The sequence below is a fragment of the Schistocerca nitens genome, chromosome 9 (genome assembly GCF_023898315.1).
Source record: "Schistocerca nitens isolate TAMUIC-IGC-003100 chromosome 9, iqSchNite1.1, whole genome shotgun sequence".
NCBI classification, from domain to species: Eukaryota; Metazoa; Arthropoda; class Insecta; order Orthoptera; family Acrididae; genus Schistocerca; species Schistocerca nitens.
Window position 1 is genome coordinate 431,402,638 of NC_064622.1, and position 21,218 is coordinate 431,423,855.

General features: G+C 35.8%; 1 protein-coding gene across 2 annotated transcripts in view; it reads right to left on the minus strand.

The window, feature by feature from the left end:
- Nucleotides 1-2,532: 2,532 nt before the first annotated feature.
- Nucleotides 2,533-21,218, minus strand: part of LOC126203590 (uncharacterized) — an 80,795-nt gene continuing 62,109 nt past the window's right edge. The window contains exons 1-2 of one of the 2 annotated variants that reach the window (XR_007540311.1): nt 20,627-20,765; nt 3,104-3,232 (exon numbers count right to left, since the gene is read on the minus strand). Coding sequence is in view for 1 of the 2 variants with exons in the window: in XM_049937952.1 (XP_049793909.1) it covers nt 2,993-3,232 (240 nt within the window). In the remaining variant the exon portion in view is untranslated. Of the gene's footprint in view, nt 3,233-20,626; nt 20,766-21,218 lie in introns of those variants that run through there. The other variant, XM_049937952.1, reaches the window with a different exon arrangement.

The following is a 21,218-nucleotide window of genomic DNA, read 5'->3' on the forward strand; positions in this document are numbered from 1 at the left end:
AGGCGGCAGTTAGATCAACAAATGCCACAGATGTTTTCTGCTTCATTTGGTATCCTGACTCTATGAAGGATGTGAGAGACAATATTTGGTCGCAGCAGCTACGCCCTGGTCTGAAGCCTGCGTGATCAACTGGAATGTTCTCTAAGATAGCACTACTTATTCTGTTATATATTAGCCTTTCAAAAAGCTTGTAGCAGCAGCTGAGTACGGAAATGGGGCGATAGTTTTCTACCTTGTTGCTGGGTTTGCCAGATTTCAGAACAGATATTATCTTCACCTTTTTAAACTCAGATGGAAGTTGGGAGGTAGCATTGCTCACGTCCGTAGGTTTAACCTTAAAATACCCTACACGTGCCTCCGGGGTGGTGCTAATTGAGCAACAGTGATTACAGGCAGCCAGACTATCCATAGGATCTCCTGGCAATGACATATCAACTAAATAGCAGAATTTTATTTGAAATATTATTTTTAATAAATATATGAAGAGACAAAAGCATGGAAAAAGAATTATTAATGTTACCAGTAGTTAAAACCTACTGGTACATCTGGTAATCATTTAATATCTTTTAACCAACTATTTGTTAGCTGCTGATGTAAAAGTAATGTACCATTATGTAACACAATTTTACAAAGTAGTTTTTCCAGTTTGCATCATCCAAGAATTTGGTATTTCCTTATCTCTGAAATATCATGCATCCTCCCAGCAGTGTTTGGTTGTAAGTTTTCATTACCCATGGAATATCATTCGCTTCCCAGAAGTTGCTTTTCTCCTTTATTTCTGTCAAATAAGTGCCAAAACAGACTGGATTCTTTCTTATTTTCATATTTTTAGGTACACTGGCTCCCCTTTTTTATCTGTTATTTTTTCTATTTCCACAAATGTTGGTATCATACACATTAATAAAAGTATAAATATGTTGGAAAACATATTTATTTTTAGCTTGTAAACATGAATTAATTAATCTACCCTTTACAATAATAAACATCTGTGAGTTACCTTTGGTGAACGTGTCATGCCACATAGCAATAAGGTTAACCTGAATTACATTTCAATAAAATTTTCTCAGGTTTCTTGCTACAACAATTTGCAATGTTTCCATGATACTTTCTGGCTTATTTTATTTATACAAATGTTCTGAGAATCCTCTTAAGTGGGTGATATGCTAAGGAGTGGAGCAAGTCAAAGAACTATTAATATAAATTATGTAGAACATGCAACAAGGACCATTACAGAAAGTACAGTTAATTTACAAAAATAGTTGCAAGAGAAAATAATAACATAAAGCTATAATAAAAACAGAAGCAAAGTGAAAAGAGACATCAGAGCAGGCATTGTAAAAAGATTAACATATTTTATGCAACAATATATCCAAATAAAATATAAAAATCTATGTACAAATGTAGTGCAGGCTACACATTTATGTTAAAACATACATGTAATGAATAACAAGTTTTACAAAGTAAATACAGCTTTATTTTAATTTTAAAAAGTTAATGGTGTTTTAATAGAGTTTTGATGTTATTTGGCAGTGAATTAAATATTTAAGTATTGCAAGAATGATTTTGAGATTTCATCCCTCAAACAATTTGTCTTGCATCAAGAAGCCTATAACCTTGCAGCAATGATAACACATCTTCCATTAGAGCACCAAAATTACATGCGGTTGGATTTGGCTAGCACTTATATGGCTGTCCGTTGGGTCTGCTGAGTGTATTGGCAAGTGAGGTGCACTCAGCCCTCGTGAGGCCAATTGAGGAGATCTATTTGAATGAGAAGCAGTGGCTCCAGTCATGAAAACTGACAATGGCTACGAGAGCTGTATGCTAACCACATGCCCCTGCATATCGGCACCCTCAGTTGCCTATTGGTTGAGAATGACCCAGCAGTTGGTCAGTATTATTAGCCCTTCTGAGGTCTATTGAGAAGTATTAGAGTCAAGAAACATTTACTGCAGTCTCAACTTCTTCCTGTATTGGTACAAGAAGTAATTTAGCATATTGTGTATTTGTTCATATAATGTACTTAACATCTCTGTAATCTTGCAAATCTAAATGCAAGTCATATACAATGACACTATGAATGTCACTACTTAATGTACGCAGTTTAGAGTTTTGAAATCACAATGTAAGTCAGCCTTCTTTCTTGCACTGAGATCATGTTAAATTTCATTGGTTTCATATGCATAGGCCTGCCAACCATGAAGCTCATAATCAAATACATATATTGGAAAGTGGTCAAAAGTATCCCAAGTTTCTTAAAAAGGTTACAACAGAAGCTTCTTGGGGGGGGGGGGAGTTCTGCATATAATTCAGAAGACTTACTCTTCTTCCATCTTGCAGTGAAGAAGTTAGGAGGAGAAATTGTATCTATTAAAACATGGACATGATGGATAATTGATGTGACAAGAAAGCCAAATTGTGAAATGTGGTTTATTAGTCTCATAACGTACATAATCTAAATCATTTGATTCAGGTACAGGAGACACGTCAAAATTTTGGTAAAGTTTTACCATATACATACAACACCTGATTTTAACAAATGGTACCATAACAATAATACAATATAAAAATGCACATACAATAAAAAACTACCAATTAATTGCAACAACTGATTTTAACAAATGGCATCATAATAATAATATAATTTTGTTACACATACAATAAAAGACTAACAATTAATTACCCCTTGCTCAAATTATCATGTCATCCTCTATGAATTCTTCTACTGAATAGTAGCATTTCTCCCACAGAATCTGCTGTAGCCTTATTTATAGACTCTCTGGCTTCATATTAAATATATTTTTGCCCATTAGTTTGTTATATATTGTCATCCCCATATACTGTGGAGTTCGTGCATGTAATTTCAAATGGTGTGTGGGTAACATAAAATTATTTTTATTTCTTGTGTTGTATAATTTATTTTATCGCCATATCACAAAATCTTTTATTTGCACTTGGATGCCATTTTATATTTACAGAGCCACCATGGCTTTTACTGTAAGGTACAAACTTTTTGACATCTTTTGTAGTTGGTTACCTCTAATAGAAATACAATACTGCTGAAAAAGAGGCCAAGGCAGAGAGTATAGAAAGCAATTTTAAACTGCTTAAGACTGAATGGCTTTGGAGTTTCTTCAGGCAGAGAACAGTGTGTAAATTCAGCTCTTGATGCTTGTTTGTCCCAGTGATTTCGTAGTCCAGATTCTGTTAGGTACCAAAGTATCCTCTCCACCTGAAACAATATTTGCACACTGCAATAACTTAATGTTAGCGTAATATGCTAACCAACTACTAAGAATTAAGATACTGTATTTTTAGTTGAAACTGTTATTTTCTCGGGCTGATCATAACCTACTTACATGGTTTGATAGAAAGGTTGGAAAAACTATGAATATGACATTTTGCAGACAATGTATATTTCCTAAAATAAGTCTTGAGTTCTCTCTCTCACTTTTGCCACTCTTAGAGGCATCTACTGCTGCATTTTGGAACTAGACAGATCAGCCTGATCAGTATTGTCGGCCCCCAGTTTGAAAATTTTATAACCTACCTAGAACATCGTGTCCCTTTTTAATGGCAAGGGACAGTTGCCTAAATGACACTGCAGTAAGCAGATGTATATATCAGCTGGGGAAGTTCTGCAGTGAGCGGAACACATTTTATCTTTCCATTTGATAAACTAAAGGTGTTTTTTCATTGGGTCAAATATTTTGTGTTCTCATATGCCATTTGAGTGGAAGTAAGGGGAAGGCAGTGAGGTTGTCACACTACACATTCATGATTTAAGTGAAGGAATGCTGGAACCAGAGACTTGCAAGTGTCAATGGCCTTGCCACAGTGGTAACACCAGTACCCGTCAGATCATCAAAGTTAAGTGCTGTCAGGCAGGGTTAGCATTTGGATGGATACCATCCACTCTGCCGAACACTGTTGGTAAGCAGAGTGCGCACAGCCCTTATGAACTTGTGAGGTAAACTGAAGAGCGGCTTGATTGAGAAGTAGTGCCTCTGGTTTTGTAAAGTGACGTACAGCTGGGAGAGTGGTGTGCTGACCACATGTCACTCCATATAAGCATCCAGTGATGCCAGTAGGCTGAAGATGACACAGTGGCCAATCGGTAACATTGGGCCTTCACAGTCTGTTCTGGTGGGGTTTAGTTTTAAAGGCCAACAAGTGAATAGTTGCAGACAATCAAACAATAGAAACTCTAAGTTGGAATATCAACAATATTACAAAAATGAGAGATTACTACTCATGGTAAAGATGACCCATTGATTTGCAGACAGGCACAACAAAAAGACTGTTACATATTATAGCTTTTGGTCAAAGCCTTTTTCAACCAGGAAAACACACACACATTCAGACAAGCAAGTGCACATCATGCACACATGAGCAATAGCACCAGGAGCACCAACCAATTGGAGCTTTTTGTTCAAATCAATGTTGTTGTTTTACCCTCAACAAACACAGAAAAACCATTAAGAAGCAAAGCATGCAAAGGTAAGATCATTGAAGGAATAATTACCTCATCTGTAACCCAGAAAAGACTTTATGTATAAAGTAAGAGACGCAGTGATCCAATTTTCCTAATATGCTTTAAAAAGTATCAAAGATCCTCAAGAAGATGGGAACTAATATAAAACAGATATCTAGCCACCAGATTATTGTAAACTCAAGTAATACATGTAAAGCGTTTTTGAAAGTAATCAGTGGAAGTTCAGTAACCAAAGCCAAGTGGGTCTCATCTGATTACCTCCAACTAAATGGTACAAAAATCTCTGAGGCAGAACAGATTAGTGAATATCTTAATAATCTAGTGTCAGGGATCACTATACCAACAGTATCACACAAACTTATATTCCCAGCATTAGGCAGGTCAATATTTTTGACACCAGTAACATTATTAAAAAATCACAGGAGCCACAAAATCATCATTTTCATGTGGATTGATTATATCTCAGATTACTTATTAAAGAAAGTATCTGTAGAAATTGTTACACAACTTTGTAATGTGATCAATATCTCAACATGCAGATGGTGTTTCCCAGAAGTACTAAACATCTTAAAGGTAATTAAAATCAAAAAGGGGGACATTCATGAGGTAAAAAAAATTATTGCTATATTTCTGTACTCCCATTTTTATCCGAGATATCTGAGACAGTCATATACAATAGGATAAGAGCATTTCTAGAAAAAATGGACCTGTTGACTAAACAACAATTTGGATTTAGGAAAAACAGGGCTGTTAATGGTACACTCTTCATTCAGTTTCCATGATCAAGTTACTAAAACCTTCAATCAAAACGAAATCGCCTGTTGACTTTTCATTGACCTTAGTATCAGTATTAAAAGAAAAGTGAAATGTATTGCAATATCTGTGTAATGCAAGTTTTTCATACCTTTTTCGTGTGTGTACAATTGAATCTTTGGGCAGCAGAATGCTCGTTCCTGTCACAAAAGTGAACCCATTGTGCGTGCGTGTGTGTGTGGAACAACATTTTTGTAAATCTTATGGACTTTGTAGTCTCTTTTACAGAAATAATCTGAACAGGTTATGGGCCCAGATCTCTTGTGAAAAGCCGCGAAGTAATTGTTTTCTCTCGTAACTTAAATAACGTGAATTTGCCCGTTGTTTGTGTATTGAACGAAAATGGCAGCTGGTGTTGTTGATTACAAAATAAAAGTGAAAAAACTGCACCTAAAGACTGGTATAAATGGAAATGGCACTTGCCACCACTGTTACAAGCATATGCACTTGAAGACTTTGTAAACGCTACGTACAAGTACCCTGAATTACCGCACGATACGATCGCGGAAAAAAAGAAGGCACATCAGGAGTGGTTGAAATACAACGTGAAAGCAGCAAGTGCATTAGGAAAATCTGTTGGTGAACACCTGTTCACATGTACTCACACAAGTGAAACTTGGGATAGGTTACGTGCACGATTCGAACGAAGCAGTACACAACGTCTGAGCATGTTGGTAGAAGCATGTTTCGGTGTTCAACGTGACGCCAAAGAGGACATTAACACACACATCTCTAAACTCCAGAAGCTTCTGTGGATTTGAATAACGAATCACAGAAGCAAAATGAAAATGTTTTGTCTGAAAGAATTTTAAATGGTCCAATTCTCTCCACACTAGGCAAAGAATATGACAATTTCAAGGACATGTGGGACAGATTCCATCTGAAAACCAAAGTGTGAACCTTTTAATTGAATAATTGTGCGCAACTGAATTGCGTGATCAAAGTGTGGTTGAACCGGCTGCGATTGTTACAAGCATTTGCCCAAAAAAGAAAATTCAATGAAATAAAAATGATGATATCACTAGTGAAAATTCGAAAAAGAATAGGCCTAATGAACATGCGAAACGAAGACTTCCTTGTCACAAATATGGGCAGGTAGGCCACTGGGCAGCAGCGTGTCCAACGAAACAGACAGATAAAATTCGCATCAATATTTTTGAAAAGAGCTTGGAAAAGAATGTTGCATTTTTATTAAATTTTTTTGGTGCTTCAGTCGAAAACTGTGTAGGAATCGACAGTTGTTACTGAGACAGTGGTGCCACAAATCACATCACTGGAAATAAACAATATTTCGTATCAGATACGAAAATCGCCATCCCTGAAAAGATTTCTATTGGGAAATTAGGTGTGAGCAAGTTCGCTCATGGACAGGAAAAATTGAAATGCAGTTGAATAATGCCGGAAAAATCGGTGAATTGAATGAGGTACTTAAGGTTTTTGAAGCGAGTGCTCACTTGTTCTCTGTCAAAGCAGTTGCATAAAGATGTTTTTGCACTAGATTTGATGACCGAAGTGTCGAAATTGAAGACAAAGTGACTGAGCAAATGATGATGGCTGGTCATGTCAGCCATGGCGTCTATATTCTTGACATACATGTCGTTAAAACAGTACAGCCAGCTCAAGTAAATTTGGTGGCGTCTATATTCTTGACATACATGTCGTTAAAACAGTACAGCCAGCTCAAGTGAATGTGGTGACGTCATCAGATGTGCTGCAAGTTTACCTTGAGAGATTTGGACATCAACAGAAACAACACGTGAAATGCATCTTGAAGCAGATGAACATCAGTGTGGATGGGTGCAAAGAAGAATTCTGTGATGGATGTGCACTAGGAGAAACACATAGACTGCCATTCGGGAATAGAATGAATCGACCAATGGTTACAGGTGAACAAATCCATGCTGACATAAATGGACCTATGTCTACAGATTCTCTCGGAAATGCTCGCTATTAGGTATGTTTCAAAGATGATTTTAGCAAGTTCCATACAATTTTCTTTCTTAAGCAAAAAAGTAAAGTCAGCACAGTCCTCGAACAGTTCTTGATTGAAGCCAAGAAAATTGGTCATGTTATCAAACAGTTCAGGAGTGATGGAAGAAGAGAGTTCGATAACAAGCAAGTCTCGGAATTGCTGGCAAGCACAGTCATAGAGCATTGCATCACTCCACCTTACACACCACAGCAAAATGGTGTTGCAGAAAGAGAAAACCGCACTATTGTGGAGCGTACACATTCTATGTTGAACCCTAGTATACTACCAAATAAACTCTGGGCAGAAGCGTGCAATACTGCTGCATATCTTTTAAATTGCACTGGGAAGTCCTACACTGAAAATGAACTTCATATGAACTGTAGTATACATGACCAGTACGCTACCCAGATCATCTGAGAATCTTTGGGACAGAATGTTATGGGCATGTAAATGAGGATTTTCGTTCAAAATTTGACGAAAAAGCTGTGATTAGACATCTGGTGGGGTACTTGAATGACAGAGATGGCCTTTGGGTCTCGATTCCATCTCAAAGAAAACTTGTGCTAAGTAATGATGTAAAATTCAAGCCTGAAATTGTATTCAATCTGCATACCAGTGCTACTGAATTTGAAGTTGCTGATGAAGACACTCTTCAACAGAGTGAACCTAATCAGACTTCTGATGAGAAAAAGGAGTCAGAAGATGTCATCCATGACGAGAGAACAGAAAGTGGAAGAAGACTTGGAGACAATGTCAAGTTCCAGAGGATAACATAAGGAGGAAGAAGATTTGGTTATGGTATGAAGTTCTGAAGGAAGTAAAGTTTTGAGTGAGAAACAAAGATGCAAATACGAGAAGAAGAAACCAGAATGGATGACCAGTGGAGATTATGAGTACGTGGCTGGAACTCCTATCATCAGGGACAAGGATCCAAGCCCACATGCAAAAGCTCTGCAGTCTAGTAATAAAAATCAGTGGTGGGAGGCAATTCATGAAGAATTAAAGTCCCTGGATGACAATATTTCTTGGATATTAGTTGAGCATCCAAGTGGTGTACAGGTTGTGCATAATCAATAGGTCTTACAGAAGAAAGCTGCATGGTCGACTTGTGGCCAAAGGCCAAGTACAAAAGCAAGGAATTGACTATGAATAAACTTTCAGTGCTGTCGTGCATTATGATACAATTCGAGCTCTGTTCACAGTGGCTGCTGCAGTGAAATTGGAGCACAATCAGTTTGATGTCAAAACAGCTTTTCTCAGTGGTGTACTTGAAGAAGACCTGAAGGTTTTGAAGATGGTACTGGGCGTGTTTGTTTGCTGAAGATATGTCTGTATGGTCTCAAACAGGCACCACGTTGTTGGAACAAACATTCCCTAGACTTCACAATGAAGTCTGGATTTAAAAACAGTGATGCTGATACGTGTCTCTTTTACCATCGGTGCAACAAGAACTGTCTATATGTTGCAATCCATGTTGATGATGGTTTAGTTGTGGCCAGCAACAGAGCAGGGATTGAAGTGTTCTTGAAAACGTTGAAACTGGAGTTTCTTTCAACTATAGGGTCTCTCAAAAACTTTTTGGGCATCAAGATACAGCAAAATGAAGAAGGGTCAATAGCAGTGAACCAACATACTACACAAACGAAATTCTGAAAAGATTTGGAATAGCTGAGCCTAATGGAGTTTCTACTCCAGTTGGATGTGAAGAAAATAGTGTCAAAGAAAAGATCACAGCCAAAGTTCTGTATAAAAAGGCAGTGGGTTGTCTGATGACCACAGACTCACGTCCAGAGATTGCTTTTGCAGTGAACAAAACAGCTAGATCAATGGAAGATCCTACAGTTCAAGGCTGGAATAAAGTAAAACGAATTTTTTGGTACTTCAAGAATACAGTGGACTAAGAAATTAAGGTCCAGCAACAAAAAGAGGTTGAAAGTTTACAGTGATGCTGATTATGCTGGTGACAAGGACACAAAATGTTCAATGACAGGTGTCATCGCAACTATCAGTAATGGGGTTGTATCATGGACCAGTCAATTACAAAAGACGGTAGCAACATCTACTACAGAAGCAGAAATAATATCAGTTAGTGAAGGAGAAAAGGAGCTGATCTGGTTAAAAAGGTTGTTGTATGAAATGACTGGAACTTCCGAACAAGTGAAACCTCCTACACTGTATGTTGACAATGCAAGTACAGTAAAACTGTCCAAAACCCAAACATACCATTGAAAATCAAAGCACATGGGAGTCTGTCACTTCTATACCAGAGAAAGATTCTTGAATGGGAATCTGGAATTAGAACACATTGACAGGACCTACCAGTTAGCTGATCTACTAGCCAAGTCATTGGAAAGGGTAATGCAGAAGATTAAATCCAAGTGAAATTTGGTACTCACCTTTTATTTTTCTTTGGAGCAAGTGTCAATATTAAAAGAAAAACGAAAGATGTCGTAATATCTGTGGAATGCGAATTTTTCATATCTTTATCATATGTGCACAATTGAATATTTGCACAGTTGAATCGAGGGTGCTCGTCTTTGTCACAAAACTGAACCCATTGCGTGTGCTCGTTTAATGGTATATCTGTTATGAAACACGTTTTTGTAAATCCTACGCACTTTGTAGTCTGTTTTAAACAAATATTCTTTAACACTTAGTAAGGCTTTTGATCTCTTTAAACATTAATTGTTGCCAGAGACATATGATATCAGGTATGTAACAAATAATTTGTTTAAATTTTATCTCGCCAACCAAAAGCAAATTATAAAAATAACAAGTGCTGAATCTATACAAATTTTTCTGTCAATATCCTGAGTCCCAAAAGACTAGGTAGTGGGCCCTTCACACTTCCGACTCTATACAATGACCTCTCTCTAAATCTCTCTAATTATTCTTCTGTGTTGTTTGCAGATGACACTTCCTCTTCCAATTGCTTTCAACTCCGCAATTAAAGTTCAAAACTAATGACTACTGAAAGACTACATGGCCAAGATAGCTCATATGTTCTTTTATCTACCACAAAATCGTTCTACCTACATATAACCCTTGCAAATTGATGGCAAAGAAATTGAGCTAGTAGTGGACGTAGAGGTTTTTAGAGTGTGGATCAAGAGTTCACTCCAGTGGGACCGCTACAGGGCAAAAAGACTATAGAAGAGCAAATCTATTAAACAGGCTCAGCAGTCTCTGTTGCAGATCTAGGATTCTCAGGCAATTATATTATATAAACACCTTAAAAAGTCTTTATCATGGGCTAGTACACTAAAGAACAGCATATGGCATCCCTTTCTGGGGGTGTTACAGAAAAATTTTCCTCATGCAAAAAAAGAATAATATAAATAATGTAGACAGTACTGATACAGTCTGCCCACAACCTATTTTTAAAGAGCTTAATATATTGCCACTCACTTGTATCTAAATTCTAGAGACAGAGCCTGGTGACCCAGAGATTAAACAAAAGTCACAATGGGGTAAAAAATATGGGCAGCCTACATTTCAAAAAACTTTCCTTATCAATTAGAAACTAAGGTATTACCTTTAGGATGAATGTTAACGATTTGCTAATGAGACATACTTTTTATTCTGCTGATGACTAGCTGAATAAAAACTTACATTAACTGTTTGAGCTTATACTCTCCCATAAAAGATGTAAATGTATAAAATAATAATGAAACATGCTTGCACTCATTTGTAACATGATCTATTGAGATATCACCATGTATCTGCCATATTTTAGTATGTTAAAATAGACAGAGACTATTATTTCATTCCTCTTCTTAGCCACTCTGTTGCTTTTGGCGCAATATCTGTGCTGAATTTTCATTTGAATTTTAGCCTATTTCGCTGCTACGGATAAATCTTAGGTTAGTGCTGCAGTTAATAAACATCTCCTCTTGTTTGCAAGAGTAATATATGAAACTGTATTTAGAATTTTGTCATAAGCCCCATGTCTTTGTACTTACACAGTATAAGATTTCTGAGCTTGAAATGAAAAAATAATATGTTTATAAGATTTGTGATTTATTACATTATACAATAATAATTCACCACCATTTTGTATGTTCTAAAACTATTGAGAATTATTTATGCAGACCATATAGGTTAGCTGAAGAACACTACTTTTATAAAAAAAAGACCATGTCATTACTTTTGCTTTTATAAACTATGGGTCAATTCGCAACACTAAAAATTTCACATCCTGAAAGTGGATTGTCCTATTAGCCAGCTATTCTGTCTCACTATGTATTAGTTTTCTCAAATGAATTTTCGTGTGATCTGCCTTTGTGATATTTTCTTTTGTTATGTCAGTGTGTTATCTGCAATGCTTGATTATCATCTTTTCTGCCGTTTGGTGATCTCTTTACTTCAGTACTGTGAAATTTCTTTTGCTTTCAGTGACAATGTTTCCATATTTAGTAATCATCAATTTCCAATAATTATTTTTCTTTATTTGTCAGTCCTCTTTTCTGTATTTGGCAGTGATCACTATACGGCACTACCTTAATGTAGAACTCTGGTCTCTGAGCATACAACTTCTATGTACCTGCTGAATCTTGTGTTTTGCACTGTCCACCATACTGTTATCACGTAAAAAGTTTTGATTGGTTTGTACATGATTACATATTTCATATCATAAACGCTACATCATGGACTATAACAGTAACTGAAGCAGGGAATTTTCAGATCAGCAGGCTACTGCAATACTGATTGGAAGAGTTTACATAACTAGAATAACTTCTTCTTTCTTACAATACACAAATTTTGCATTCTCTCTTCTTGTTTTGTTCTTACAAATAGTAACAGAAAATGTAGTGCTCCAGAAATATTTCATGTGGTTTGTATCTTTACTGTGTGTACATTGTGAGTTAGTGACAAGTACTTGAAAAACCAATCCTGAAATTTATCAACTTGTATATGATTCTCTTTTTCTCAAAATAGACCACAGGTAACACCATAAATGCAGATAATTTTCCTGAAAACTTGATATTCAAGCCCTGTAACAAAATATTATGTCACTGCTGCAGCATATGTCAATATGCAATTGACTAACATCATAAATGCTAGTAGGCAATGTATCACTTCCTATACTAATTGTGTAAAATGTATTCCACGTTAGATATAGTTCCTCTAATGTAGACTGGCAATGGCAAGGAAAGCGTTTCTAAAGAAGAGAAATTTATTAACATCGAGTATTGATTTAAGTGTAAGGAAGTAGTTTCTGAACGTATTTGTATGGAGTGTAGCCAGGTATGCAAGTGAAACATGGACGATAAATAGTTTAGACAAGAAGAGAATAGAAGCTTTCAAAATGTGGTGCTACAGAATAATGTTGAAGATTAGATGGGTAGGTCACATAACTAATGAGGAGGTATTGAACAGAATTGGAGAGGAGAGAAATTTGTTTCACAACTTGCCTAGAAGAAGGGATCAGTTGGTAGGGAATGTTCTGAGGCATCAAGGGATCACCAACTTAGTATTGGAGGGCAATGTGGTGGGTAAAAATCTTAGAGGGGGACCAGCAGATGAATACATTAAACAGATTCAGAAGGATGTAGGTTGCAGTAGATACTGGGAGATGAAGAGGCTTGCACAGGATAGAGTAGCATGGAGAGCTGCATCAAGCCAGTCTCTGGAGTGAAGACCACAACAACAACAATGATGAACATTCATTTCTGTTAAATAAATCAGTTTTCACTGGTAAAATACTGTCACGTTTGTACTGTTCGTACTGTTCGTTCTGTACAGAAACCAGATGGCAGTTATAAGAGTCAGGGGGCATGAAAGGGAAGCAGTGGTTGGGAAGGGAGTGAGACAGGGTTGTAGCCTATCCCCGATGTTATTCAATCTGTATATTGAGCAAGCAGTAAAGGAAACAAAAGAAAAATTCAGAGTACGAATTAAAATCCATGGAGAAGAAATAAAAACTTTGAGGTTCGCCGATGACACTGAAATTCTGTCAGAGACAGCAAAGGACTTGGAAGAGCAGATGAACGGAATGGACAGTGTCTTGAAAGGAGGATAAAAGATGAATATCAACGAAAGCAAAACAAGGATAATGGAATGTAGTCGAATTAAAACGGGTGGTGCTGCAGGAACTAGATTAGGAAATGAGACTCTTAAAGTAGTAAATGAGTTTTGCTATTTGGGGAGCAAAATAACTGATGATGGTCGAAGTAGAGCAGATATAAAATGTAGACTGGCAATGGCAAGGAAAGCGTTTCTGAAGAAGAGAAATTTGTTAACATCGAGTATTAATTTAAGTGTCAGGAAGTCGTTTCTGAAAGTATTTGTATGGAGTGTAGCCATGTATGGAAGTGAAACATGGACGATAAATAGTTTAGACAAGAAGAGAATAGAAGCTTTCAAAATGTGGTGCTACAGAATAATGCTGAAGATTAGATGGGTAGATCACATAACTAATGATGAGGTATTGAACAGAATTGGAGAGGAGAGAAATTTGTGGCACAACTTGACTAGAAGAAGGGATCAGTTGGTAGGGAATATTCTGAGGCATCAAGGGCTCACCAATTTAGTATTGGAGGGTAAAAATCATAGTGGGAGACCAAGAGATGAATATACTAAGCAGATTCAGAAGGATGTAGGTTGCAGTAGGTACTGGGAGATGAAGAACCTTGCACAAGATGGAGTAGCATGGAGAGCTGCATCAAACCAATCTCTGGACTGAAGACCACAACAACAACAACAACTCCTCTTGAAGGTTATTACAACAATTAACCATAAAGACAGTGACATTCAACAAATGATGTGATGCAGAGGTAGATTACAAGATATTTCTAGTCATTGTTTTACAATGTTTGAACTCTTACTTAGCATATAGGAAACAGAGAGCAGTTGTAACTTCAAATTCAAGGAATTACTCATCAAACTAGAAAATAATTTCCCAAGGAGTCCCGTCCCACAATGTTCAATATTGGGCACTCTCTGCTACTTTTCTATGTAAATGGACAACCACTTGCTACTGATGTTCATTCATTTTTATCTGATGATGATAAACCAGTTCTAATTTAAAGTCAAGTACCTGAAAGAATGACAGAAAATCTCAAAAATACTCTAGAGTATGGAGATATATACTCTAGAGTATGGAGATTTGCTAATTAACAATAACATAAAAATTTACAAATAAATGAACTTGAAATAAATGAGACTGAAACCAAATGTCTTCTGATGGTAAATGAAAGTGATGACAAAGTTAAGCATCTTATTGACAAATAATGCAAAGATTTAGTAATTCATAATAGGCTAAATGAAATGCAATTAGTTAACATTAATGTGAGTAATGTTAACATGTAATGTGAATAGGCAAATAAAGTGAAGGTTGTTAAAGCAAGGAGGGCTGTTGCTAAATTGCCAGCATTTGGAATCAACAAATTGTTAGAAGTTAATAATGAGGTAACAGCGTGATGAATGCAGGAAGAATTTTTGAGGAGGACAGTGTAGTAAATAACCTGAAAAAAGTAATGTGCAGTACAAATACGCAAAAATTAATGTTCAAGGTATGTGCACAGACATTAGTTTTTAATGTGTTTACCTGCACAAAGGCAATGTACTCGCTGGGAATCATATGTTCAGAAATTTTGTTGTATTTTGCTGTAGTCTCGCAAATGTTCTGAAAGGTTAATGCTGCTCCTCAATCAGTAAAGCAAAACTAGATGGAAGGGTAGATTAACTGTGACTCCATCATAAATTTGGGGATTACTGCTATTTAGTGAATTCATTATGTATCAATAATGCTTCTTTCCTGAATCACTCAATCTCTTTTACTGTGCTGTCAATAGCTTATAACTGGACAGTAATCACCTCCCATTTTGCACAAATTTAGGTATAAATAGATATGTGTAAATGATAAAATTTGTTGTCTGGCAGGTGTAAAATTTAGTTAGTGGTAAACAATATGAACATGAAAGAACAGAAGCCTGTACAGTATGGTAAATTTTGATAGACTTGATGATATGTTGTTTTGTTTTTGTGTACAGTAGAAATGTGAATTTTGTGTTAATAATAAAAAATTTATTTCAGCCAAAAGGTAGGTAAATTTTAAAAAGCGAATTATAAAGTATGTCAGAATATAAGAGAATGTTGAAACATTTAGAATAAATGTTGAAAATGTAAACAGCATATGCATGGCCCAATAAAAGTTGATGTAGTAACAGAAAGAAAGAACATTTCCAGATTAGATTAGTTTTTCGTTCCATAGATCTGTGCTGAGGAGATCCTTGTGGATGTGGAACATCTCAATAATTTTTTTTTACGCTGAAATAACAATACTAATAGTATGAATATATACAATACATCATTTGTTTCTATTAAAAAATTCATTGACAGAGTAGAAGGAGTTGGCCACTACTAAGTCTTTTAGGCTCCTTTTAAACTGATCTTTATTTGTAACTAAATTTTTTTGTTTGCTGGCCAATTATTGAAGATGAGTGTTCCTGAGTAGTGGACGGTGGACCCCTTTTTGAACTAAAGTAAGCGTTTTTAAGTCCTTGTGCAGATCATTTTTGTTCCTGATATTGTATTTATGAACTGAGCTGTTTGTTGGAAAAGGAGATATATTATTTAGGACAAATTTCATTAAGGAGTAAATATACTGAGAGGCAGTAGTTAGTATACCCAGTTCTTTGAAGAGGTTTCTACAGGACGTCCATGAATTTACTTCACCAATAATATGTATTGCATGCTTTTGGACTCTGAAAACTTTTGTTTGACTTGAAGAGTTACCCCAAAATATTATACCATATGACATTATGGAATGAAAGTAGGCAAAGTATGCAAGCTTTTTCATTTTTATATCACCTATGTCAGCTAATACCGAATTACAAATACAGATTTGTTAAGACGTTTCTGCAGTTCTGTGGTGTGCTCCTCCCATCTGAATTTATTATCAAGTTGTAATCCCAGGAATTTAAGACTTCCAACCTCTTCTATCTGCTCTTCTTCATACTTTATGCATATGCTGGGTGGAAACCTCTTACAGGTTCTGAATTGGATATAGTGAGTCTTTTCAATGTCAGTGAGTTGGCTTTAAACCATTTATTAATATCCATGAAAATATCATTAGCAGATCTTTCTAGAACTACACTCAACATAGACACTCAATAGATGGTTTAGAGTGACTGGCTAAACATGTGAAAGTCTATCAACCTGTCTATCAACCTAAAGTGAAACTGATGTAATTTTTCATGGAAAAAGTCTATCTTTAGTTGAAATGTGTCATATTTCAGTCTTTCAAGCATTAATAAAGAAAAACAAAGTGAATATAGTTGTCTATATTAATGTATGTGGAATAAAGAAAATGTTTATTTGTGTATTGCCCTTCAGGGCTCAGTTCAGAATAACATGTTAACATAAAGTGAAGTAACAATTTCAGTAATTGGTATTTCGTCCGTTATATTATAGAAAATAGAGATTTTCTTGTAACATTATGGTTTGTTATTGTGGAATGTAGTTCTTTAGAGTTATTATTTCTACATTAAGCAAAGCAGGTTTTTATTTATTTGTTGGATGAAGTAATGAGTTAGTGACAAAGTATAAGGAAATAATGAAATAATGGGCATGTCTCTGATGGAATCAGACGTGTTTTCAACTGTCTGACTAATAATGTAATTTGTGGTTTGATAGAAGAGAAAATTGTGATGTCAGTGTGATATTGAAAAAATTGACAAAGAATAAAATTCAAGAATAATATAGGCAATTCTTCATCAGTTATTTCATCATCAGTAACCTGTAACATTATAAATCAAAATTTCAGCCACGAGAATTTACCACTAGATGCAATAACTGCAGCCAACAACAAGAAGAGAAAATGAAGATATGTAAAACGTATTTCTATTGTAAATCCTATGCCTCTCAAAACTTTTGAAACTAATGAAGACACTAAGAAAAATTTAATAGTGGGAGGGTAAGATCACAAGTAATTACAGGTAGTGAGGAAACAGTAATTGTAAATAATGAGCATTATTAGGTGAAGTAGGGATGTTTAGTAAACTTGACTTTTAGGAGCTTAATTTTTTATCTATGCACTTCTCTATTAAATATAGTTCATTACATAAACTGTTTAATGAGCGTAGATGTTAAAGAAAGTAATTAAGTGTATCTATGTCAAGGTGAATATCATTTTGACGAGGAGAAACATCTACACAGGAAGAGTTAACACGTGGTACTATGCTTGTAATATATGCCACTTTCAACAAAAATTGAGTAGTATATTAATACTTTTACACTATATCAAAATACAAATATATATTGCTGCTTAATGTATTTTCAGTAATAGCAGAAGTTGCTATTTTCATCTTTGGTACCTACAGTTTTAGGTGAATATGCATAAAAAGAAAATATGCCAAATGGGTAACTATGAGGGCTGAATGAAAAGTGATGCCTCCACCTTCATTAAGTAGGTTTGGATGTGAATATTTTAATAAATCAAACACAAAAATAATCCTTAGAATGTGATCTTTAATTACCAATATTCACTTTTCCACATGATTACCAGCCAATTGGATACATTTCAGCCAATGTTGAACAAGTTTTCTGAAGCTGGCATAGAAGAAGTTGACATGCTTTTTCTGCAACCACAGTCTCACAGTTCTCTCAATGTCTTCATCAGAAGCATAATGAAGTTCCCACAGATTGTCTTTCATTATCAGGAACAGATGGAGTCAGATGGTGCTAAATCTGGACAGTATGGAGGATGCTGTACGGTGATGAGATTCAGTCTCTGAAGTTCTGCTGTGGTGGCACATGAAGTATGTGGTTTGGCATTGTCATGCTGCAGGAAGACATTTCCCTTTTCCTTTTTGACCCTTGTTAGCTGTCGTTTCAGAGTTTTCAGTGTTATGATGTAATGCTCTGAATTTGTTGTTGTTCCATGATCAAGGAAATCAACATGGATATCACCATTGTGTCCCAGAACACTGTGGTCAAGATTTTTCCAGCTGAAGGCTGTGTCTTGAATTTCTTTTTCTGGGGCGAGTCTTTGTGTCAATATTCCACAGACTGACATTTCGTCTCTGGGTCGTAATAGTGCACCCATGTTTCATCTCCTGTCACAGTTGGATGGAGAAAGGTGTCACCTTCATTCTCATAATGTGAGAGGAGTTCCTGGCAATTTTCAAGTCTGTGAGCTTTCATTTCAGGAGTCAGCATCCAGGGTACCCATCATGCACAGATCTTCTGATAGCTCAGCAAAGTAATAATGTTACCCTCACATTCTTGTGGAATCCTGATTGTACTTGCAGTTTCTTTCTAAATGATACAACAACTGTCCCAAATCAATATGTCAACATTTTGGTTGTGAAATTCGGTGGTTGATGTCACAGGATGTCCAACTCATTGTTTGTAATGCAGGTCAGATGTTCCCACCTCAGAATCTTCAAACTTACTCACCCAATGATGCACAGTGCACAGCACAGTCACCATAAACTGCTTTCATTCTCTGATGAATCTCCTTTGGGGTGACACCTTCTGCTGTCAAGAATTCAATGACTGCATGTTGCTTAAATCACATTGACCGATGTCTGCGCAGGGTTCCATACTTTACACTGTAACAACACAACCGTTCAATGCTAAGGCTTCCCGGCAACTGGAGCTGTAGAGAAGAGGCTACAGAATAAGCCAGTACCTGCCGTATACCAATGCTGCCAACTGTTGAAGAGTTACGAAGGTGGAGGCATTACTTTACAGTCAACCCTCATAGTTGCACCACACAACATTCTGATAGCATTTAACAGTGATGCAGGTAGTAATTTTGGAAATTGCTAAGTAACATTTTGAAAATTTTACTGAAATTTGACTTTTGGATTCAGTAAGATGAGTGTTGTAGTTTGAGCAAGTTTGCCAGATAAAATGAAATAGCTTCCTTTCCCTCAGCTTGATATGATTATTAGAAGTGTACTATTATGCAAGTGTAGGAAGACATCATTTTTCCATTCATTTGACAATCTTGTAAATGTGCTTCATTGGTCTGTTAGGTTAACTATATGTATTTCTAATATGTAATAAATTTTTGACAAGATTAGATAAATGTGTATTACATGTAGGTTAAAATTTGTATATATTTATGAATGTAGATTATTGTGTGCATATTTTTCATGGAAAAGCTTGCTTGAAAATTGAAAGTCAACACACTGTCTGGGCGGTGGTAGACTACTAAATGAAATGCATTTGAGAAATTCAACCACTTTGTCAGGGAAGTCTATGACTTATGTGAAGAGAAAAACCTGAAAGTTCAAATTTTCCAAAACTACTGTACAAATTGTTTCATGTTGAAAGAATTTAGTATACATACTGACAAAGATGTAATGTATAAAATGTGTACATATGTAATAATACAAATTTATATTCTGATTCTCCACTTATCTGTGGTTTATGTTAGAACTCATGACAGTGTCTAGACACTGGATTACATAGTCAGCTATTTGGAGATATGTGTATCTATAACTCAATGTATGGGTTATGTGAGACAGCAGATGGATTCTACCTATCTATTATGTTTTTCTACTCCCACAAATAGCAAATTTTTTTCACTAATTTTCAATGTGTTTATCTGTTAGTATGAATCACTTACATACAGCTATTCCGATGCCACTGGTGTAATTCCCTGTTATTAGGGCACTCATATTTAAAAGTTAAAACTAACTGATGTCTGTAGTATCATTCGCTACACATAAAACATCATGAGGTAATCAAGTTAGCTAGAAAAAGTGACCTACACCAAATGAAAGTTAAACATTCCCACTTTCCAGTAATGTAAGTTACATTATCCTAGACTATTTTCTACAATAACTCAACTTAAAGTTCTTAAGCATCCCCATGTTTCATTTCACATTTTGTCAAAAGCACTGTTAGGTTCTGAACTTTGATTATATACGTTTTTTACCTTAAATTTTCTGAATAAAGTAACATGTAGCATTGATTGATTAACTCACTAATTAATAATGTCATACAATTCTGAACTTTGATTATATACGTTTGTTACCTTAAATTTTCTGAATAAAGTAACATGTAGTATTGATTGATTACCTCACTAATTAATAATGTCATACAATTCAGTCTAATTTGCAATTTTCGTTTAAAAAAGGCAGCTTTCATCATGTAAGAATAATAGTATCACATATATTTTGACATTTCTGACAAACAACATTTTTAATAATTCAGAATCACATTATTTCCTGTAGTTTTTTAAGTCAAAATCACATTAGTTCCTGTAGATCATCAAAAACGGTAAAAGCCAACATAGCCAGTTTTCAAAACAACAGTTTGTTCTTATGTCCATCTATAAGTACCAGAAGGAATACTGACAATACAGGAAAAGATAGATCACTACTTACTGTAAAGAAGACACATTAAGCTGCAGACAGGTACAACTAAAAGATGCTTACATAAAGCTTTCAGCCACAGCCTTCACCAGCAAAAGAGAAACACACACCATTCACACATACAATCAACACATGTACACATGACCACCTACTCCAGTAACTCACATGAGAATGATGGATACAAGCAGCAATCTGTAGGGAGACAGGGAAGGGGAAGGGATAGTACTGTACAGGTGGAGGGAGAGACAAACACTGTCTGGTGGAGTGTGCAGAGACTAGAATGCCAACAGGAGTTGCATCAGGAGGTTGTGGAGGGAGTTGGGGAAAAAGGAAGCAGAAAAGGAAACTTTAAGTGATTACAGCACCTGTAATCAAGACTCATTTGGCGTTATCTCTGTTGTGATTAACAAGTACTGATAAATGTTATTTTCACTGAAGTGAGACATTGTTTGACACATTAATGCTTATTATGGACTGTAATAATTGAGCTAACAAAATGTAATCTATTCTAAATTACTACAGAACAGTGACAAGAAGCAAATTCCACTAAATTTTATGTAAATGTGAACTTTTTTTTTGGTTTCACAGAGAACAGTGAGCTTCA